Source organism: Enhydra lutris, unplaced genomic scaffold (assembly GCF_002288905.1).
Source record: "Enhydra lutris kenyoni isolate GAN:26980312 unplaced genomic scaffold, ASM228890v2 scaffoldscaffold6, whole genome shotgun sequence".
In the NCBI taxonomy this organism is placed as follows: domain Eukaryota; kingdom Metazoa; phylum Chordata; class Mammalia; order Carnivora; family Mustelidae; genus Enhydra; species Enhydra lutris.
This window is the reverse complement of record NW_019154090.1, coordinates 24,333,588-24,357,523: the sequence shown is the minus strand read 5'-3', so window position 1 is coordinate 24,357,523 and position 23,936 is coordinate 24,333,588. Positions and strand designations below refer to the sequence as shown.

The 23,936-nt window shown below is 41.3% G+C and overlaps 1 protein-coding gene across 4 annotated transcripts; it reads right to left on the bottom strand.

Annotated features, from left to right (window-relative positions):
• Nucleotides 1–1,616: 1,616 nt before the first annotated feature.
• On the bottom strand, nucleotides 1,617–21,639 carry LOC111141910 (eukaryotic translation initiation factor 2 subunit beta). Of its 4 annotated transcripts, none has more exons than XM_022494749.1 (9): nucleotides 21,425–21,639; nucleotides 15,921–16,098; nucleotides 13,870–13,973; nucleotides 8,898–9,033; nucleotides 8,158–8,258; nucleotides 7,148–7,296; nucleotides 4,675–4,731; nucleotides 2,690–2,779; nucleotides 1,617–2,095 (listed from the first exon to the last, which is right to left on the bottom strand). In XM_022494749.1, the coding sequence occupies exons 1-9, from the start codon at nucleotides 21,437–21,439 to the stop codon at nucleotides 1,924–1,926; spliced, it is 1,002 nt and encodes a 333-aa protein (XP_022350457.1). In that variant the 5' UTR covers nucleotides 21,440–21,639; the 3' UTR covers nucleotides 1,617–1,923. The 4 variants fall into 4 exon arrangements, with proteins under 4 accessions (XP_022350457.1, XP_022350456.1, XP_022350458.1 ...); XM_022494748.1 differs by having other exon boundaries at nucleotides 2,694–2,779; XM_022494750.1 differs by having other exon boundaries at nucleotides 2,694–2,779; nucleotides 8,898–9,024; nucleotides 21,425–21,563.
• Nucleotides 21,640–23,936: the final 2,297 nt, after the last annotated feature.

Here is a 23,936-nt window from a genome sequence, read left to right as displayed (position 1 = left end):
TGTAACCTGTTTTTCTAGTCTCAAACTTTTTTAAACCACCAACGGAACCCTTCTTTTTTCCCCCTTTGTATAATTACGAACATTCCTCAGGACTGTCTCCTAAGACACTTTCAAAATGGTCTTAACTTGGAAAAGGTCTTGTTCCTTTCTTACAACCAAAACCTGGCTCTTGATCACAAACCCTCTAGTTGCCTTTTTTGTCACCCTACAGAAGATTCCTTGCAGCTAAGCTGGTTGGTATGAGGTGTAGTAGAGACCTGCATTGAGGCTACTATGAATGGGTAATTTAGGGCAGGCCAAAACTGAGTGGGTTAATGAAGAGTTAATTCAGTTTTAATCAAACAGTCTTAAAGGGTGTTATCAGTCCAGAAATCATTTTGAGAATGAAGTTACAATTGGGTTGAAATTGCAACAACTGTGTGCCAACCTGTCACACAGATAAAATAGTAAAATCCTGTCTCCCCTAGGGGGGTCCCACTAAAGTAAAAAATGAATGAAACACAATAGATACACACAAAAGCAATGGAGCGCTAATTACACAAGAGGCACTAATCCTTGCTTTATTCACGCAGTAACATCAGACATTGGGAATTGTGTGGGCGTAGATACAAAAGAAGGAAGATGGCATCATAAACAGCTGAGTTCATCAGGGCAGTGGTGGCAGCTCAGCCAGTGTATGTGGTCTCCCTGGGACCTGTTGTCAAGGGATTACTCTGCTCCCTCCACCATTTCATGGCCAAGGTGTTTCTGGCCTGTACTTTAAAGGTCACAGTGATTAAAAACAGGGTTAAGACATTCAGGGCTGAGCGAATGCTCCTGGGGCCACTTAGGAATCTGGCAGTGAGACCATGAGAGCAGCATTATGCCCTTATCGTCAGGTATGTGCAAGGCAGATCCCAGTAGACACATGAAATGATCTTTCCCCCCTGTGCTGAATGGAGAAATAGCTTTCAGCCAAATCCTCAGGAGCAGAACTGGAGGCACCTAAAGCACCAAACAGGCACCATTGCCTCTTCAGTTTCTCATGGTCACACCAAAAAGCTACTTTTAATACAGAAAGTAAAAGCATTTGTGGTGGGTCTTTTTCAAACCCAGAACAGAAGTTGGGAAAAAGAAGTTTTCTCTAGCATCATGGTTTGGATTCAGTTCTCTGTATGGTATAATCACATGCCACAATGCCTTCCTCACCAGTAGTTGCCCAAGTAGGGTTTTTCTCATGTGCTGTTTAGAAGACATTAAAGGCTGTTTGAGATTTTCTTAGTGCCAGCAAGAAATAATTTTGAGGGAGGGGAGGAGGGTACCCAGCACCTTGTATTCTCCTCATGTGCTAACAGCCGGATGACTTAGTAGTGAGGTAGTAGCAACAACTCCTCACCTAATGAAAAGAATTCAAATCTATGTAATCAATCCCTGGACACTGACAACAGGCTGTCCTCACAGATCTCCTGTTCCAACCACCCTCTCATGTGAAGCTTTATCCCAAAAGGAGCTGACGAGAAAAACGACCTCCAGTGTCCAGTTTCTCAGGATAAAGATAGACCTCACCAGAGCCCAGGCACAAACTATTTTTGCTGAATTCATTAAGCACAACTTTTATAGAAAACTGACAAACCAAATTGAAAGAATCACTGTTATAATAACTTTAATTTATCTTGCATTTTACATAAGTCTATGAACGATTTTAAAAAAGCACCGCCTTACCCCATCACGTTTTTCTGACAGTTGTTAAAGTGGCAATGAGTATGTCAACAGCTTGAGCATCGGCATCTCACAAGGATTTCAGACCAACCAGCCACACGCCAAAGAACCTGGCAGCTTTTCTATCTTGTTTTTAATACAGTGGTATATCCACTCTGATGGTAAACCTGTCCAGCCAAATCTCCACAACACACTTTGCAAAATCAGTGGTGGTTAGCCAATTAGTTAGCTTTGGCACGGAGCTGTGCTCGCTTGCCTGTGACAGCCTGGAAGCCGGTTTTGATGCTGGCAACAGAGCATCGAGAATGACAAGTTTCGCACTGTAAGAAATAGAGTCGGGTGTCCTTTTGCAGGATCGTGTCCGGTGATCGGCACGTGTGACAGGTAACGTATTCCTCTGCAGGAAAAGCAACATTCAAAATTACCTGGCGGCTGCAGTGAGCCTGAGGTTTCTTTCCCTCTGAAACATCTACAATGGACTCCACAAGCCCAGGCTGGCACCCAGACCAGGGAAGGCTTTAGCCTTACTTAGACATTCTAGGGATAAAAAGACAAGCTATCTGCTGTGATGGTTCAGGTACTAAACCAAGGACTCCAAATGTCCGAGGAGGAGGAATGCTTGCCAGATGCCATTCCTGGTTCTGTCTGCAGGAGAGCCAGTCAGAACACAAGAGCTTTCCTAGATGGGAATACCACCTGCCAATTTCAAGTGCTTAGGAAGATGATAAAGGCAGGCCAGGCTGATTTCCCTAACCTGGCCTTCAGCCTAGAACCAACCAACAGCCTTGATCTGATGGGCCTTAAGAAATCCAAACCCTTCTCGTACCCCTAAGCAGCAGCCAAGAGTCCCCTTGGGCTGTCCCATCTTCCCATCATTTTCCCTCCTCTTAGAAGGTCCCCCATTCTAGCTTCGTTAAGGAAACAGTGGATCTCCCCTAAAATATTACAGCCTGACTGAGAACATTTCAGAGTAATATAATTAAATACACACTTACTGATATATCTTCTCAAAACATTTTCTATCTGTTTCTGTTGGAATCTTCCTTTGATTACAAGTTGATTATTACCATCTATAGAACCACTATAAGAGAAAAGAAAAGTATCTCCATTATTTTTGTTTCCTGTAAGAAACCAAATTCCAGGGCCTATTTAAAATATATTCAATGGCATAGGCAAGTTCTAGGAGCAGTGCTGTACTACGTGATTTTTCAAAATTTAAGTAGTTGGTGCCTGATGACCTACTCCTTTTTCCTACCGTTAAGTCCAGTTTCAACCAATTAAATCTCCAGTGACAAATTTATGATTAAGTCTAACAAATTGATTCCTTAACTGTGTGATGGCTTATTCAACCAAGGTAAAGGAAGGACGCTTCTACTGAGTGTATGCCATGGACAAGACAGTGAGGAGTCTATAAATATAAAAATAGGAAGGGAGCTGTCTCTAAAAATTCTAAGCACCCAATGTTTTGATTCAGTCACTGAGTGAAGAAAATATCCTAAAATGGGTTGTGGTAATGGTTGTTCAACTCTGTCAACATATTAAAAGCCATTTGTACATTTACATGTGTGAATTGTATCTCTAAAGCTGTTACCAATAAAGTACAGTTGAAATCACAGGTCACATTTTGTCAATGGTGCTTTTAAAAAAAGAAGATGCTGACAAGCACTTTGATAAGGTAAAGCTGTGTGATAGACATTATCATTTGTTACAAATCACAAAGTGAAACAAAATTCAGCCAGGTAGCATTAATTTTATATTTGTTTTGTATCTCATAAAACTGACTTTTTAAGAACCCTTCCTGTGATTCTCCTTTAACTATAAGGCTTTATGATCATCCTCCGTGTACTATAACCCTTAATTTCCAGGCTATGGTGATTCCACTGCTTGATGTAGGAAATTTTTTTCATTACTGTCAAAAGAAATTGAATTTTCTCAACAACCCCATAATATTTAGCCCACTGACCACAAGTTCACTGGTCACAACTTGTTATAATACCCCACCTCTACAAAAATTGTAAATTATTCTGAGAATAGAACACCGCTAGTTTTTATTCCTTCATTAGTTTATACGTTAAAAATAATGTAACAAATTTACATTTAAAACAATTCTACAACAGAGCTTACCTATCTACCACTAGTCAAATTAACCCCTTAACTCCACAGCAAGTGTAGTCCGTTCTAACAAGCTGAATTAATCCTTGTAAGCCTTTTAAGAGCTCAAGCTCTAGAGACAGGCAGAGTTGAGTTTACTATCTTGATTATGCTATTAACTAGCTATGTGAGCAACTCACACGAACCTGTTTCCAAGCCTGTAAGAGGGGTAATATTAATTTCCACTTACAGTTCATAGGACTATTTTAACTGAGACAGTGCCCCAAAATGTGCTTCGCATAGTACCTGGCATATAGTAGGCACTCAGTATGTGTTAGTCATCATTATCATGCTTTAAGTCTATGTTACTTATTTTTAAAGGAACTTTTGGGATTCCTAGTACTTATGGTCATATTCATTGGGATGGGCCCCATGGGGTAATGATCTCCCTGAATGGGAATGGACTGGCTTAGTGCCTTCAACATGTGAGCCCTGAAGACTGGGAAATAACTAATTATGGATCTCTGTTTCAGTGTTTTCTCCTGTGCCACTCATCAGTCTATTTCTTCGATAGCCTATTAACAATTCAGAAAATAAATTCTGGCCTAAAAGTCTATGCATTTGCTAAGAACACCCAAAAATTCTAATTAATGACAGGAACACCAGCAGGCCTGTATGGATGAGCCACTTTAACTCTATTCCCTATTCCTAAGCAGCTAAACTCTCAAACAGTTTCCTTCCCTCCCTGGCCTAAAAGTTCCTCTGATTATCATCATGTGAATATTTTTTCTAAGTATGTTATGTATCCCTTTCAAATTACGAGAAGTTCCTTTGAAACATCTAGTACTGCTCTCACTGTATATAAATGTGAATACAGTTTCTTACCTTGTACCCAATTCAGCCAATAAAAATGCAAGGAGATGTTTGGGCTGACGATGTAATCTAAAAAGAAAGTGGAATATATAAACTTTATCTTTCACTGGAAATCTTACCAAATCTCTTTTAAAAAACCATCCTATTCGCTGTTTTTATCTGTACTCAACTATTTGGTGAATTTTAGTGTTTAGTTCATCAAATCCTGAAATAACACCAACTTGGGTGCTTGGATGGCTAGGTTACTCGACTGCCTTCAGGTCCTGGGATAGAGCCCCACATTGGACTCCTTGCTCAGCAGGGAGCCTGCTTCTCCCTCTCTACCTGCTACCCTACCTGCTTGTACTCTCTGTCAAATAAAATCCTTTAAAAAAAAAAAATAATAACACCAACATTACAGGTTAACCTCTTTTTCTGAGAAGGAAGATAAAGGGATCAGAAAGAGATACACAGATGTCCTTGATTGTAACTGTAAAACCCTCTTTTTAAAGAAGAAAAAGATCTAGGGGTGTCTGGGTGTTTCAGCTGGTTGTGTCTGACTCTTGATTTTGGCTCAGGTCACGATCTCAAGGTTGTGAGATCAAGCCTCTCACTGGGCTCTGTGCTAGGCGTGGAACCTGCATGGGATTCTCTTTCTAAGAAAAAAACAAAACAAAAAACACAAAAACCTTTAAAGAAGAAAAAGATCTGATGCACAAATGTCAAAGGTCAAAATATATGAAACCCAGGCAATGGGACACTTGGCTGTTGTGCTAATCCCTGTGTTATTTCCTTTTTGAAAAATCTTCATTTATACATACACACACACACACACACTTCATGGTAGCACAAGGGCAGAAAAATTGAAAACAGCTTAAATATGCAACTGAAGAGCAGTTAAGTTATGGTAGCCTGCTTTTAGAACAAGGCAGATATGTCTATTACAAACCCCCTCCCTACCCAAATAGGAAAAAGCAAATAGAGAGCAATGCTATTCAGTATTTAAACTTAATTCTACTCATTGGTGGGGGGGGGGGCATCTGGGTGGCTTAGTTAAAAGTGTCTGAATCTTGCTTTCAGCTCAGGTCATGATGTCAGGGTCCTGACAGGATCAAGCCCCGTATGCAGGGGAGTCTGCTTCCTCCCCCTCTGCTCCCTGCCCCAACCCCCACAGCTTGTGCACTCTCTAAAATAAATAATTCTTTTCTAAAAAATCATTCTCTTCACTTGGCATTGTCTGAACTTGTTCCAGTAACCAGGTATTATTAAAATTTTTAAGTTACTCCTTCCCAAAGTGTAGTAAGGGTTGGTGAAAATATAATAGAACAAGCAAGCTCCTACATTGCTAGTGGGATATAAATTAGTACAAGATTGTTGGAAAGCAATCTGCTAACATTTGCCACAAAAATAACCCAATCCTTTCAGTTCGGCAGTACTTTGCCCTAAGACTCTATTCCGAGTTACCGTCAAGATACACGTATCAGGATGTTTCCTGAAGCTTTGCCACTGATCATGAAAACTCCGAAGCAACCATATCCAGCTAAGGAACTGTTAGAATATGTTGTGTTGCTATTCAAAACATTTCTGAAGACTATTTAATGACATGGGTACAAGTTTTGTGATATATTGAGAAAAGTCTGTTAAACCCCAGTATGATACCAATCTATTTTAAAATATCTACATGCACAATACTAGCTAAACATAGAAGTATTAAGTTTTGATTATCTTTAATGGTAGACTTACAGATGATTTTTTTATTTTCTTCAGCATGTCTGTATTTTCTAGTTTTTCTAAAATAAGAATATACTACTGCTGTTATCAGCAAAAAGTCTAAAACCTTTTGAGTAATGGCTATAATGAAACCAAATGATTACCTCAGGGTGGTAGAATTTTAGTAATTATTTTGTGTTCATCACTGTTTTGCCTTTTATCTGCAGTAAGCATGTATCATTTATGAAACTAAGCAACAAACAGTAGATAAGGTCAGCTGCCCTTAAGAGCCTGTCAGAAAAGATGTAGCTGAGGTAGGAGAAGTGACAGGCCCAGGGAGTGACCTGGGGGTGAGATACATATGGAATGTGATGGTCATTAAGAAAACTGCAATCCCATCGACCATGTCTTGGTAACGACCATCCAAAGAGGAGGCACTCCAAATTCAGCTGCTGTCCTGGCACTCACTCTTCCAGTTGTGTGGCAGGCCCACCCAGCCTAATGCGCTTTTCCACCTCCCCAGCTGGGCTCCCCAGGCTCCTGTCTGAGGACTACATCCAACCTCCTCCCCCTTCACTCCATCTGGTTAGGATCCATTCTCATGGGTCAGCATGAGTTGGCTTTTCTCACCTTAGGAAGAACTGACAGGCTTAAACTGTGACCTTACTCAAACCAACCCTGACACTTGTGCATTCTTTCCTTCTATCTGCAACAAAGTACCCAATAAGGATTTTTAACATATCCTCCACTAAGTATCCAGTATTTGGGATGAAGGACTCCCCATTAACCAACTTACAGTTTACAGATATCTGTAAAGTTGACAAAAGAAGTTTTCTTTGTTCCTACTCGGACAACCTGTGGAGGTTTCATGACAAATTTCCTTTTCTCTCCAGCAACCATATCTGGATTCTTTTCCCTCATAATGTTGAACACTCGATTCAGTAGCTATAGAGAAACAAATGATATTCACATACATTTGTATAAATAGCAGAAGTTTAAAATTCCCACTTGAGTCACTGTTTTACCTTCAAAGCAAACATCACTTTGTACTAAACAGTGCTCACTTCAGCAGCACATACACACTTTTTACTAAACACACACATTTATCACTACATGTTCTGGCAGCGTCTTAACAGCAGGACTCAATCCTCAACCAGGATCTGGTCTATTAGGGATGCTGAGCAATACTGAGTTCAAAGTTGAATGAATGAATGAATAAGCCCTACTAATTTTGCTGTTTCTTTGGGAAAGTATAGGATACATGGGAAAGTAAGATTCAGGAAAACCCAAAGAAATGAACTCGACTCACCCTTGGCCCTAAATTAGTCTCACCCCCTTCCTCTACTGCTCTCCCCATTAAGGGGCTCCATGTCCTCAGAAGTTCATGGATTCAGATGGAACAGTGAATACCATAATGATTGCTGAACTCTGGGCATCTGAGGGTATCAGGCAACACTGTGCACTGACTGTGACCTCTCTGGGTCTGTTTCATGATCTGTTGTTCTTCAATGACCCTTCCAATTCAGTATAAAAATCTTGCTCGTCAGGGGTCCCTGGGTGGTTCCATTGGTTAAGTATCTAACTCTTAACTTCAGCTCAGATTATAATCTCAGGGGTCATGAGATGGAACCTAGGCTCCACAGTCAGGAGTCTGCTGGAGATTCTCTTTCCCTCTGTCCCTCCCCACCACACAGCACACGTTCTCTCTCACTCTCAAGTAATTATTAAAAAGTAAATAAAAGATCTTGCTCTTCTCTGAATTCTAGTGAACATCTTAGCCCTTTTTCATAACAGAATTTATCTTACCTCCTCGTATGTGTAGTCTCTTTCTGAGCCTGCCCAAGCAGGACCTGTCTGGTTACTGAATGAGATACCATCATCTTTTTTGCTGTCTTCATCTTCTAAAGCTACAGATAATAAAGATCATAAGAATGAGGGGTGGGCAGTAACAAAGTGGGGGGAGTCAGATCTAGAGAAATCAAAGCTTCTAAGACATTTGTCTTCCTCCCACACAAAAGCATCAAGGCTCAAAACCAACCTGTTATTCCTTCAAGACAACAATGTTACAACTTTCATGAATAATCCTTACCAGAAACATCTCTATTAGGAATTTGTGATAATAGACACACCAAATTATTTCTTGATTTAACAAACACAAGATAACATAATGCAATGGGATAAGTAGAGGGGAAAAGTCCAGCTGTTTTGAAGCACTTAAGAAATATCCACATCCATAAAAATCCACCTGCTACCTACACTGAAGTTCTCTAAAGAACTTTGGCACTTAGAGCTAATAAAACAGCACTTTTAACAAAAAAATGAAAAAAATTTCTGATTATTTAAAATCCAGTTACAGTTAATGTAATCCCAAGTGCCAAATTCTCCCCCCATGAAATCTTGAAGTCTCCTTATCAAGTTAAATTCTTCTAACTTTCAGTTTCTATTATCAGGCAGTGCAAATAAGGAGAAGAGAAAAGTAAGTCATCAAAGAGACTAGGCCAAAGTCTTGTGTAACCTAGAAATGAGCTGCTGAGCCCCAGTATTACCTTCATCTTTCTCTAGTATTTCATCCTCATCTGGGAACTTAACATTCTTCTTTTTCTTCTTTTTATTGCCAAGCATAATGTCAAGGTCATCTTCTGGTTCAGCTGGTTCCTGGATATCACTTTCAATCTTAAGATCCTAAGAAATTGAGATAAGAATCAACATTTTGATACCAAGACTTTTTTTTTTTTTTTTTTTTTTAAATTACATGGGCTGACATCATTTTGGAGGAAAACAAATATTCACAACTGAAGTTATAGATAAGCAATGTCTCTCACAGGTGAACCAAACTGGCTCAGAAAGTCTGCCATTTAGGGGCACCTGGATGGCTGTGTCAGTTAAGCATCTGACTTCAGCTCAAGTCATGAGCTCTGTGTCATCCTCTGTGCTCAGTGGTGAGTCTGCCTATCTCCCCTCTCCCTCTGCCCCTCCCTCCCTCTCTCAAATAAATAAATACATAAAATCTTTCTGCCTTTGGCTCAGGTCATGATCTCAGGGTCCTGGGATTGGGCCCCGTGCTGGGATCCCTGCTCAGTGGGTCTGTTTCTCCTTCTCCCTCTGTGCTCTCTCTCAGAATAAATAAAATTTTAATAAATAAAGTCTGTCATTTAAACTGGAAGTTCTTTAAGACACCTTTTTTTTTTTTTTTTTAAAGTAGGCTCTACATCCAATGTGGGGGCTTGAACTCACAACCCTGAGATCAGAGAGTCACATGCTCTTCTGACTGAGCCAGAGAGGCATCTCTCCTTAAGACACTTTTGTGGCATATTTTCCTTTCTTTTATCTATCAGCCTTGAGATCTTATAATTATTGCCCATGTTTCCAAACCAGGCCACTGTCAAAATCACCTAAAATCTTTAAAAGATTCCTGTATTAGGGCAGCTGGGTTACATAGTCAGTTGAGCATCTGACTCTTGGTTTTGGCTCAGGTTGTGATCTTGGGGTCATGAGATCGAGCCCTGCACTGGACTTCGCACTCAATGCAGAGTCTGCCTAAGATTCTTTCTCCCTCTCCCTCTGTCCCTCGGGCTCATGTGGGCTCTCTTTACAATAAATAAATAAAATCTTTAAAAAAAATTCTTGTATCTTGACTGACAATCTTCAGCAGCAATAGCATTCAGGAGTATTTTAAAGAGTTTCTAAGTATTCTGATGCAATCAATGGAAGTGTTTTTTTCCCTCCTGACACCAAATACATGGTGAGGCAGCTGCAGAGCCTTCTCTGGTTATACCACTCGCCCAACGTGTTCACCGCCATTGAAGGGCTTTTATGTAGGTTTCATTATGCTGACAGATTAATTAAATCATTGCCCATTGGTGACTGAACTCAGTCTCCAGCCCCTTTCCCTGGAGGAGTGTGTATGTCAAAGTTCCAATCCTTCAATCACGGCTTAATCTTTCTGACAACCAGCCCCCACCCTAAAACTATCCAGGAGCTCCCAGCCACTAGTCATCTCTCAAAAGATACTTTTATCACTCCAGAGATGCCAAGGGTTTTAGAAGTCTTATGCCAGAAACTGGGGACAAAGACCAAATATTTGTTTTCTTATTATATCACAGTCAGCCTGGCATAGACTGTGAAAAGGTCTTTAGGCATCATTTCAATAAATGACATCATGAAAGAGGGGAAAAGGCAGAACCCAGAGAATTACAGTCACCCGATGAATGGATGGAGACAAGGTAAACCTGGATCCCAAGATTAGCTGCTGTAGTTACGGATGTAAATAGGGCACTAGAAATGAGTCAGACACACCCCCAGAAGATCAGAAAGGGCCAGTCTCAGTCTCTAGTCTTCTAATCTCTCCATCCTTTGACCAGCTTATCTGGCTTCCCACCCTGAAGTATGTTGTCAATATTACCTATCAAGGTCTATTTTTGCAAGCCTACATCCTGAAGTACTCTGACATTGGCCACTGTAATTTCATAAATCTTAGCAGAAAAATTTGGAATAGCTGGGAGTAAATGACGCTCAGCCTTGAGATCCCAAATCCAAGTATGTAGTCGCAATGCCACATTTGGCCATCAAAAACCAATCCGCTCATGTGTATTAGCTGGATAACACATAAACAAGAAAAAGGATATTAACTTAGTCTCTAAGATGACAGTCATCAAACGAGAAACTTAGATAATGCTTATATAAATTAGCACACAACTAATTTCTAGTCCTATACTATTTATTGACTTCATTCCAGTAAGATCTACTTCCAAACTGAAACAAAGACCCAGTGAAACACAGAAAATAGCAGTGCTTTTCCAAGATTTTTCAAAAGCCCTGTGATGGTCTGAAAATTCAGGTGGATGAGTAACCCAATACCCAGTACGTTAAAAACACTTCAGTTTCAAGTTAAACTTCATGCCTTACCTGATGAGGATACTTGTAGTAACAAGCTATGTTATACCTTCAATAGCAGGAAAAAAGTATTTAAGCACTTAGTAAGAGGAGAGCTTATAACATGACTCTTTAGGACAAAAGCTACTAAAGGAACTGACCAACAAAACCTTGTTAACCAAGACCTTCTATAGCACATCTGATATGTCACTTTGTTACCTAGGATATTTAAACCTCATTTGTTAAGTATAATCTGAACATTTCTTTCTCAGTTTCCCTACAATAGTAGGAAGAGAAGAGAATCCCCAAACAGGGAGACAATAAGATAAATCCAGGTAAAATCATCCTGTTCTGGGGCACCTGGGTGGCTCAGTCGTTAAGCATCTGCCTTCAGCTCAGGTCATGATCCCAGGGTCCTCGGATTGAGCCCCACCACTGGGCTCCCTGCTCAGCAGGAAGCCTGCTTCTGCCTCTCCCCTCTCCCCGCTGCTTGTGCTCCCTCTCTTGCTATGTCTCTGTCAAATAAATAAAATTTTTAAAACAAACAAACACAAAAAGCCATCTTGTTCTAAAGGAGTCTAAATTATTCCTGAACTAAAATAATCTTTAAAAAAAAAAAAAAGAAAAAAGATTTATTTATTTATTTATTTGACAGACAGAGAGAGAGAGAGAGAGAGAAAGAGAGAGAACAAGTAGGCAGAGAGGCAGGTAAAGAGAGAGGGGGAAGCAGGCTACCCGCCAAGCAGAGAGCCCAATATGGGCCTTGATCCCAGGACGCTGAGATCATGACCTGAGCCAAAGGCAAAGATTAACCCACTGAGCCACCCAGGTGCCCTAAAATAATCTCTTAAAAGGAAAAATATCTTATTCATTTCTGTTCCTTAGCAATTAGCACACAATGCCTGACTCACTGTAATTACCAATACATCTTTGCTGAATTAACCAAATTATCAAAATTGTGACCATTTCCAAAACTGAACGAATTACTGTATCTATTTCCTATTACATGTGGGATACACTTTATTTTCTTGAGTTTGAGCAAATAAACTAATTGGGGTACAACCAGTCAGAATGGCTCAAGTTAAGTCAGGAAAGGACAGATGTTGGCAAGGATGCAGAGCAAGGGGAAAATTTCTACACTGTTGGTGGGAATGCAAGTTGGTGCAGTATGGAGATTCCTCGACAAGTTGAAAATAGAGCTACCCTATGACCCAGCAATCACACTACTGGGTATTTACCCTAAAGATACAAATGTAGTGATCCAAAGGGGCACCTGCACCCAAATGTTTATAGCAGCAATGTCCACAACAGCCAAACTATGCAAAGAACCTAGATGTCCAACAACAGATGAATGGATAAAGAAGATGTGGTACATATATACAATAGAATATTACGCAGCCATCAAAAAACATGAAATCCTGCCATTTGCAACAATGTGGATAGAACTAGAGCGTATTATGCTAAGCAAAATACGTCAATCAAAGAAAGAGTTATCATATGATCTCTCTGATATGAGGAATCTGAGAGGCAGGGAGGGGGTTGTGGGGGGTAGGGAGGAAAAATGAAACAAGATGGGACTGGGGAGGGAGACAAACCATAAGAGATCTTAATCTCAGGAAACAAACTGAGGGTTGCTGGAGGGTGGGGGGGAGGGGAAGGACAGGGTGGCTGGGTTATGGACACTGGGGAGGGCATGTGCTATGGTGAGTGCTGTGAATTGTCTAAGACTGATGATTCACAGATATGTACCCCCAAAGCAAATAATACATTGTATGTTAATTTAAAAAAAAAGGGAACCAATTCTTACAAAAAAAAAATTGGGGTAAAGAGCATAAAATGGGACACTTAGTACATGTGTATGTGTGTTCTCATGCTTAATCCTTCTCACTTGTATATACATAAAATTGCTATTATCCTGGATTTTTAAAACAGATGTATGGGCTCTGCTCAAGATTCCTGGACAGGGTCTTTAAAATAATAGCTCTAAGTAAGGGAATAACAGACTTTCATCTCCTTCCTCATCAGGGAATAACAGACTTTCATCTCCTTCCTCATCCATCCTTCTATTTACCCACCTACCCACCTCTTAATCTATCCTTGTTAAAAAGAATTTTGAGATATTTATATTGGAAACTGATAGAGTAACAAGATAATCACAGGGCCTCATGTCCCTACAAGACTAGAGAACCCCACAAAACCAAGTGCTCCCATTCTCCTATAGACCATAAAATCATCAGCCACCAACCATCACAAGCTAGGGTTCATTTTTTGCTGCTCAGAGGAACATGCATAAGTTTGTGTATCTTCAACATGCTACCAAAAGTCTAAAAGAAGAAACCATATGAATATATGCTCCACAGGATTTCTCACTTATACAAATACCTCTCCTCATCCAGTCTCAGTGTGGTTAATGACCATTTTGTAATCATTTTAATGGCACCTGCAATACAATATGTAAAACTCAATTGATATTCCTTTAAACCATAATTCCTTTAAGATACCTAGTCAGACACAATCCCAAGAAAATGACCTTAACACTGATCAAGTACTTAATAACAAAAGCAAAGCTGTTGAGGCAAAAGAAACATCAGCCATTAACAACCTTCGAGAGGTCAAATTTTACCTTCAATAAGAAAGCAATACTACCTTTACACCTTCTTCAGCTTCATCAATATCAAATATCTTTTTTGTTTTTTTCTTCTTTTTCTTCTGATTAAAGAAGTTCAAGTCATCTAAATCATCAGAAGCATCTAAAAAGACAGATAATTAGGGGTAAAAATTATTAACAACTAGCAGAAGGTATAGCACAAACCGAGTTAAACCAACATTTCAGCTATTAATTAGTCAAGTGACCAGAATAGACAGATTTGGTATTAATTAGTACAGTGGTCTCTCTACAACCCAAGATCACAGTTCTGAAAAACTCAATAGCAGGTCAAGTCAAAGCTTTGTAGGAAAAACCTGGCCAGGGGACCCATGTTGGGAATATTTTAGTAATCTGACCATACAATGCCTCATTTTTCTTATGGCAAAGTCAGAGTTCTAACACAATTTCCAAGGTTCTCTAGCTTTCTCTCTCCATTTCTGGCTATACTCTCATCTACCAACCCTTCATTGTTGGTTCCAGTCCAGCTAAACTACTTCTACTTCTTAGTGTCGTGTGTATAGTCTCTTACCTAAGCCTCCCATTGGCCCTCTCATGTGGCACTTAACTTCATCTCACTGGATCTTGGTTACAAGTAACTTCCACCAAGAAGCCTTCTCTAACCCTATCCCCCAACTGGGTTTTAGATGCCTCCTAAGTGCCCTGACAGAACCTTCTGTTACTCCAACAGAGATACTTAACGGCTTATCTACCTCCCTATTGGCTACTAAGGTGCTATATTTTTTTCATCTAAATCCTAGAGGTTAGCTCATTGTTACTAAAATCAATCCATCAACAAAAGGCCTTATAAAGTATATAACATTCATTAAGCCTACAATTTGAAACTTTATCCACCATTAGTAATAATGGGTTTATTCAATAAGTCTTCCGTTTGTCCTGCCCTATTGTACACTAAGAATACTTTAGGATCCCTCTGCTACAGTTTTTCAAGGAGCTACTTATGAATTCATTTGTCCTATTACAAAAATGTCTTACTTTTCTTTTCTTTTTTTTTTTTTAAAGGAAGTGGACTTTTTTTCATTTTTTAAGATTTTTATTTTTTTAATTTTATTTTTTTTATTTATTTGACAGACAGAGATCACAAGCAGGTAGAGAGGCAGGCAGAGAGAGAGGAGGAAGCAGGCTCCCCGCTGAACAGAGCCCCCAGTGCGGGGCTCAATCCCAGAACCCTGGGACCATGACCTGAGCCGAAGACAGAGGCTTTAACCCACTGAGCCACTCAGGAGCCCCTGTCTTACTTTTCAAGTTTGTTTTAAACATGTAAACATGTAAAAGATGCTTAGCACATGCTAGATGCTCAATGAATGTCAGTTCTCCCCATCGCCAGCAGTGTAGTATGTTCAACAGACATAAATCATGTTTACCGTATCATTTATTTCTAGTAATCAAATGGTGTCTATGTTAGAGCACAAGAGGGACTAAAACACTGGTGTCTAAATCCAAACATTTTAAGCTATAATTTTTTTTTTTTTTTTTTTTAGAGAGAGAGGGAGAGAGAGCAAGCACAGGCAGACAGAATGGCAGGCAGAGGCAGAGGGAGAAGCAGGCTCCCTGATGAGCAAGGAGCCCGATGTGGGACTCGATCCCAGGACGCTGGGATCATGACCTGAGCCGAAGGCAGCTGCTTAACCAACTGAGCCACCCAGGCGTCCCTAAGCTATAATTTTAATCTTTTCTATAGATTCTCAGATTTGCTAAGATACAAAAATGCCTATTTTGCTCCAATGTCTTTCTGCCTACACTCAAATACAACTACAACTGGAAACTGGAAAATAGAGACCTGACGGGTTAGACTGGAAAAACCAGGCCTGAGATGATGAGGTTTTGTCATCTCTGCAACTTGGGGATTGGTAGGAATTTCTCTGGAATAAATCTATCAGAAATCTGACAAGATCCAGTGCCTACAACATGTTAATAGCCTCAACTTCACTTACCAGGCTGAGAGGTCACTGTAGGCACAAAATCCAAAACACTCACAGAAGAGAACCAGGTCTCACAGGACAACAGTGACTCTTTCATATCTACAACTCACCTTTTTTCCTACTGTCCTCTTCATCGGCTTCAACATCTTTGTCCTCAGTTGGCTCTGGTTCTACTTCTTTTGTTTCTGAGGGCTGGGTTTCTTCTGTCTGGGCATCCCCTTCCTCATCTAACATAAAAGGCTTCTTCTTCTTCTTTTTCTTCTTGCTCATAGTAGGATCAAAAATCATCTGTTTAAAGAAAGGAAAAAAAGAACCAAGTGATTGTGTTTAAAGATACTCACATTCCAAATATTGTATACTCAGAAAGTATGCGCTTGAAAATACAATATATGGTGCATTAAAGTACCAAAAAGGATTTTACAAACACACACAGGAAGTCCATCTAACAACCTACCTTTATTAGTAAAGGGGTGGGGGAGGGGTATGGTTCAGGAACACGTGCACATGCCTTTAAATTTGTAAATCCTCACAAGATACAGCAACTTCACTTTTAAATTTCATGAACAAATTTGGAGACTTTATAAATGTATCATGGAACTTGGGAAGGGACCTTAGCAACAACTTATGCTATGACCCCATTTTATGGATGAGAAAACCAATGCCTCGGCAGCTTACGCAAGTTTTATTTACGGCTGGTAATCTGGGTTTGCTATGCCGAGAGACTTGACCTGATAAATAATTAAAACAAAAACTTCTCTCATCCCATCCCGACACTCCTCCCCAAGCTCAGACAAATCTTTAAGAAAATCCATCAGCCCCCCTTCCTATAGCAAATCTCTAAATGAGAGAAAGTTCCATAAGCTTTTACTTTGCTTTTTGTTTTGGGAACATTAAGTTTTCTTAGCATTCTAAATCTAATGTCCACTAGAGAGTAAGTGAAAAACTAATTTATAACTTGTTTTTGGCAACTTGTGTACACTGATCACTTGGAAAAAAAAGACTAGATCATTATTTTAGACACAAGAGTTTAACAACATTTAGAGTAGATGCCTGGTAAAATGGAAAGAGGTCTTTGAAGTCAAGCAGAATTGGGTTCAACTCTCAAATATTTCTCTTTAAGCCCTTACCAATCTTTGTCCAAATTCTACCATGCTTCAATTTAGGATTTTGCCCAATGATCTGCTGTGACGGAGAAGTATTTGAAAGCAAAGGTCTGGAGCCCAACTGACTGAATTCAAATCCTGACTCTGGCACGCACTTACTTGTGTTACTCCAGATAAGTTCTTGCCCTCTGCATGCTTCATTTATAAAATGGAGATCAGTAGCAGAACCAAAAACAAATCTCACAAGATTATTGGGAGGATTAAATGAGTAATTAAATATAAAACACTTGGTACAGTGCCTGGAACAAAAGTACTCAATAAATGTTAGCAATTATTATAATTTATATAATGCTTTATAGTTCACAAAGCATGATATCTTTTGATTCCTATCACTACAGTTTCATCAACTCGGGGTGATCAAATTTCAAGACATATCATGAAACTCTCAAAAAAATTTCCTTAAACTGATTCCAATTAACTTAAATTTATTTATTTATTTATTTGTTTGTTTTTAAGATCCCATTTATTTATTTGACAGACAGAGATCACAAGCAGGTAGAGAGGCAGGCAGAGAGAGGGAAGCAGGCTTCCTGCTGAGCAGAGAGCCCAATGAGGGGCTCGATCCCAGGACCCTGGGATCATGACCTGAGCCGAAGGCAGAGGCTTTAACCCACTGAGCCACCCAGGCACCCCCAATTAACTTAAATTTATGATCCAAGTACATCAGAGAAATTGAGCTACACTGAAACCAAACTAGGGTCTGTAATTAAGGTAGGGTAGTTATCGTCCTCACCCAATGAAAAAGGATCTGCAAGATATTTTGGAAACTGACACAGCCTCATTTCAAAGATTTCCTCTTCCACCTTCACAAAGATTTAATTGTGTAGCAAATGAGTAATTCTGAAATGCAGTCAGTCTGAAGAACATTACTGAGCAACTTAAAGAAGAGGATATAAAAAATAAAGGCTGAACAAACAGGAAGAAGTTCCCCACTGCTAACTATTAGGTCCTGGGTCACTCTACATGAATGTTGCAGTCTATTCCAAGGAGGTATCCAGTTTATCCTCATTCCTGAAATATGGAGATTTGGCAAAAGGACAGAGAACACACAAGGCACTAGAAATTTGATTGTCTGGCAGGGCTTACAATGTATTGCATCCCCCCCGCCCAAGTATCAAGTTCCCTGGAATACTAATTACCTTTTAACTATTATTTAGCAAGACAGTCCAAAAATAGGAGGGATTCTCAAACAGAGGATGGCCTCACAGCTATCTTCCTACTCTCTGAAAAACATTCATACTTAAATCTATAGGCAAACAGTTTGGTTGTAGCCTTGTAAAGAGTAATAAACATGCAGGAATTATACACTGAAATAATTAACATCTCTCTCCATTACTATCTCTGGATACTTAAGACATATAGTCATTCCCTCATATACTCACACCACCTAGCAAAGTAGGGTTTAAAAATAAGGAAACCAGGGATCTCACAGTAGTGCCCAGAGGGGGACTCCCCTAAAATACAAGGCCATGTCAGTGCTGAGTAAAAAAATATTTTTTTTAAGATTTTCATGTCTCACAAATTATTACATTCAAAATGTTTATGAGACTAGTTTGGATTTGAGAAGCAAATAGTTGCTGACAGTACACTTAGGAAAAAACCACAGATCTCTTGAGATTTTTTTTTTTTTTTTTTAAGTCCACAGCAAAGCTTTCAAAACCAGCTTCTCACTTTCAACTTCCAGGTTGGGCTGGGCTGGAGAATGCTAAAATGCTTCATGAAAAGTGGTAACCTACTCTCATCCATCAGAATTTACCCAAAATGATAACTTTATGGTCACACCACACCCAGGAAGCAAGTGTTAGTTACAAAAGAACCTAGAGAAAAAAGGTGAGAACCAATGCTAAATACTGTCATCTCTGGGTGACAAGATTTTTATTTCTTTGTATTCTTTTGTGTTTTGTAAACTTTGTACAACACACATTCCATTTTTAATCAGGAACTTTTTTTTTAGTTTAAAACTTCTTTTGTAAAACAACCTACCACCTTGTGTGAAAACCCAATAGTTCTGACAACTTGTAAACGAGGCCTAGTAATAAGAGGTAATCTTAGTTATTAACAGCACTTCAAAAAAAAATGGTCTGAAAAATAATGAATGCCTGAAGATTAGGGTATTTTTTCCATAATTCTAGAAGACTGCTTTTTAAAGGTCATGGTTCCACTAGGTTAAAGAAAGATATTTTGGTGAGTTTCTGGCTTAATTACCAGGTTTAGAAAGAAATGTATGCAGTTTATTTTATGTCAATTATCCATCAATAAAGTACTTAAAGAAAGAAGGAAATGTGAGAAAATAGGAAAAAAAAAAACCCCAAAACTAACAGTAGGTTCTTTAACCCTCTATCTTAGGCCCAGGGTCTCTTGGGGAGACCCTGGCAGTTTATAAATCTTTTCCACGTACAACTTTTCACTTGATCCTTAAAGTCTGTAAAGTAGTCAGAAGTTAAGGACTTGCCTAAGAATACTAATTTAGTCAACAGTACTGAGGAACCAGATCCTGCACATACCTCCAGAGTGGAAGCTAAAGGCTGAGTTTCTAGTCCCACTAACTTGCTGTGTGATCTTGGACAAGTTAACTTCCCTAGGCCCTAGTTTTCCTGCCTATAAAATGAAGTTGGACTGGTAGATCAGCGAAGTGCTAAGCTACTTAACACTTTATTGGCTTCCAAAGCCCTCTGTTGGAATTCTGGTTCTGCCATTTTTGCTTGACAAAATCTTGTTCACCCTTCAATAATTTATTCACATTCCACTTCCTTCAAAACTTGACCCCACTGCTAAAACTGAATCCTCCAGCTCCCCAAATCGCTATGTTGAAATGGCCCTATTTCTTCTACCCACTGTAGCTAGTAGTAGATCTCTTAAGTCCAACACTTGTGAGTGCTTTACCAAAAACCCCATACACAGAATAGTACCACACAGTACCTAAAAAGGCACTGTTAAAGGTTATGAAAATTTTAGAAAATGAGTAGGAAAAAAAAAACAAGCATGAAACATTGCCACTCTCAGAACTTTTGAAAAATACAGTAGCCAGAGCAATGTCTTGGAGTTCAGAGCATGACCTCCAAGCAAGAACCGCCGACTTCATTTAGATTCTCAGTTATTTCCTAACAGAGCAAGAGCCTCCCAGTGACTTAGATGGAGGCAGTATTGTTTGCACAGATCTGGTATTCTACTACTCAATCCACCACTTACTTACTTACACATACGACTCCTAAGCTTCAGTTCTCTCATCTCTAAAATGGGCATAACAATAATACCAATTTTACACGGCGGTGAAATCATATGTGAGATTGAAGTCTACTCCTCCAGAATAAAAAATCCAAATTTCTTACTTGGTCCTCAAATCCCTCCACGAATTAGCCGCCACTTACATTTCAAGCGAATTAACTCTAACCAAATTGGAGAATATCCTTTCTGTGAGCACATGTACTTGCCTTCTTAACCACTCTCTTTCCTCTATGATCAGGCCTTTCCACTACTGTGGAAATTCGTTCAGGGCCTACCTAATAAAAACCCAACGCTCGAGAAAGCCCTGATTTTTTCCTCCTCCTCCTCTCCAAGGCGCTATAGGCCAAGCACCCCAATATTTACGAAGTGAATTATTATCATTTCAAGAGCTTTTTGTTTTTTGGCGGGGAGACCTGGCCGGTAAGCCGTAGTTTTCCTCAATCAATACTTACTGACAGTACTTAAAATCAGATTTCATTTTAAGCCGTTTGATTTTACATGAACTGGAATCAATCTGGCTAAAAAGGATTTGAGAAAATTTGCTGAGGTACAAGCACGACGGTGGAATAAGATCCAGCCAGCTTCGTAGCCCCATCTTCCCGCTCACGTCGCTGTGAGCTCTGCTCAGGAAGGCTCAGGGACTCCCGCCCTAAAACTTTCCGAGGTGAGTCACTTTTTGAGGCTGAAGGGTCTTCTTCCTCTGTCCTATCTCCCTCACCCCTCGGTCTTTTAAAGAAATAATGCTCGAGATGAGAGTAAGGGCGGACACCGGCCAGGACATGCCAGCCTACAAAGTTTTAAACGAGGGCGCTCCGCCGGAGCTGAGGAAGGCTGCTCTCGGCACTCCCGGCGCCCAGCGAGGAGAGTTGGAGCCGCACTGTCAAATCGAAAGGAATGCAGGGGTCGGCAGCCCCAATCTCGTTCTTTCGGGGAATTACCCGGGCATTCAAGCCCCCTTCTGGGAGGGCGACTCAACGAGCTCTCAAGTCCGGAAACGCCGGGCACAGGAGGAAGCAGGCCTCGGCGCCGCCGCCCTGAGAAGAGCCGGGCGCCACCAGGCCCGCGGCTCCGAAGTCCTCACCGGTTCTACCGCTCCCAGCCGCCTAGGCCCGGCTGCCCCACATGGCGGAGGCCGGCCGCTAGGCCGCAGGCCCGGTCTCCCACACCGGGGTGGGTTAGGCTCTCCGCCTCAGTCCTTAGCCTCAGAGCCAGGCTCAGGCCCTCACCTCGTCCCCGGACATGGTTGCTGCTCGAGTGGGCTCAGCACGGACGGGAAGTCGGACGGGTCAGCCCCAGGCCCCGGTGGCAGCTCTGCTCCTACCGACACCTCTCCTACCACCGCACTAGACTCTTGCATCAGCGAAAGGGAACGACACCCCGCCCTCTCCTCCCAAGCGTTGGAAATACGCCTGCGCAGAGCCTGCCAAGGCGCAGGCGCGCGGAGGAGCCGACCTAGAGCGCTCGGTCTGGCGCGAGTTACCAGGCGACGGCGCGGCGCGGCCGCAGGCAAGCTGGGACTTGTAGTCCGCCTAAAAGCGGCGGGCACTCACCGGACAGCCGCCCAGCGGTTCGTGCGCTTGTGCGACGTCTAAGGAAGCCGGACTGAAGGTTGGCTTTTGCAATTGACGGCTGTTACCTCAGTCTCCGCGTTGTTCTGCAGGGCTTGTGGAGTGAATTCGGGGCCATTTCTCCTGAGTTAGGGTGGTGGGTGGGACGCCCAGTAATAAGAACCCGGTAGGGCTTAAGTTTCTTTGCTACTACCTACTCCATGCGCCCTGGAGGTATGTTAGTGTTTGAGGAACTCAAAAGTTGGAGCTAGAGGCGCGCACCTCACTGAGAGGCTTTACTTAATGAGAAATTTAAACCTGACGTGCTGGATTCCAGGTTGGGAGGTCAGAAACCAAAAGTCTCCTCTGTAGTTTCGAGGAGAGAAGATGTCTCCTGAGAAGAGTCGGCCTGCCCCCAGTCTGTCAGGAAGCCTGAAAATACTTGTTCGTGAAATCTCTGCTTGAATGCTCTGGGGGCATCACGCAGTCCCCCCTGAGCCATAATAACAGCAGTTATCTTTGAAGGGGCTGTCACGACTGTGGATGGCCTCCAGCCAAAGACCACTAACACCACCACTAGAGTTGAACAAAGTTGGGCTTCTTGTCTCCTTACAAGGAGGTAGACACACCATGAAGGACAGAGACATTTCAGGAAGAGGGTGCCTGGAAGAACTGACAGGATTTGGGCTTGTGTTAGGTAACTTCTAGGAGTGTTCAAGGAAGCCCGCGGTCTGTCTGGACTGGATGCTGTTAGGAAGTAGAGGTAATTCTATGATGAGATTTTTTTTTTTTTAAAGATTTTATTTATTTACTTGACAGAGATGACAAGTAGGCAGAGAGGCAGGCAGAGAGAGAGGGGGAAGCAGGCTCCCCGCTGAGCAGAGAGCCAGATGCGGGGCTCGATCCCAGGACCCTGAGATCATGACCCAAGCCGAAGGCAGAGGCCCAACCCACTGAGCCACCCAGGCGCCCCAATGATGGGATATTTTAATAATTCTTTTTAAAGATTTTTTTTTTAAATTTTCAAGAGAAAGTGAGAGGGTGAGCCTGTGAGAGGGGCAGAGGGAGAGAAGGGACTCCCCACTGAGCACGGACACACATCCCCTCCCCCACCCCCGCCCCCAATGCATGGCTCCATGTCAGAACTCTGAGATCAGGAGCTGAGCTGAAATCAAGAGTCCGCACTTACCCGGCTGAGCCGCCCAGGTACCCCTTTAATTCTTATCTACAAAAGGAGAGAAACCGAGAGAAGCTAAAGCTATGATTGATGATGAACCAGCAGTCCCTCCTGTTAGCCAGGACAGGGCATTTTTGTTTTGTGTGTGTGTGTGTGTGTGTGTGTGTGTGTGTGTGATCGCGACAGTGTTCTTTTTTTTGTTTGTATTCAGACGTGGTTTTGGAATGATTTTGGTTATCCTGGTCAGAGTGGCTTTGTCTGATGTTGGTGTTCCATGAAATATTTTATGTTCAACAGGGCAGCACATCCCAGGTTATGGTGCCAGCCTAATTCCCACTATCAGGGCCTGCTTTTCTCCTTTTCACTGTTTCCTATCGCCTAAAAATGTGCTGTGCTTTAGACCTCAAAACAACTATGTGAGATAATCCCCAGATATGTAGTACTCCCCATTGGATACTAGTTCCTAATCTAAGCATGGCAGGTAAAATTATGACCCTGCCTCCAGGAAGCTTACAGTTTATGAGAATAGTTTATTCGCCCCCTTTTTCCAAATGAGGAAACTGCTTTCATGGCATTGAGTAATTAGTCCAAAATCATACAGGCAACAAAACGGGGAACCTGGGGATCCAAGTCCAAACATTCTGATGACGGTGGCTGTCACTTTACCACTGTGAAACTTTGCATCCCTAAGGAGGCTGCAGTACCTGCTCAGTAATCTTCAACTACTGATATCTGCTTATACCTGGGTTTCTCAACAGCAACATTATTGACCTTTGGGGCCAGATAATTCTTTGTTGTTGGGAGCTGTTCTGTGCATTTTAGGATTTTCAGTAGCATCCGTGGCCTCCATCATGTCAGTGGCACCCTGTCTCTCGTTGTGACAATCAAAAATGTCTCCAAACATTACCAAATCACCCGTGTTTGGGAGCCACTGGCATATACCATTTATCTCCTCCTGGGTCTTTGAAAGTAAGAAACATTTGCCACATGAGAATCCCCAAACCGCTTTGGAGA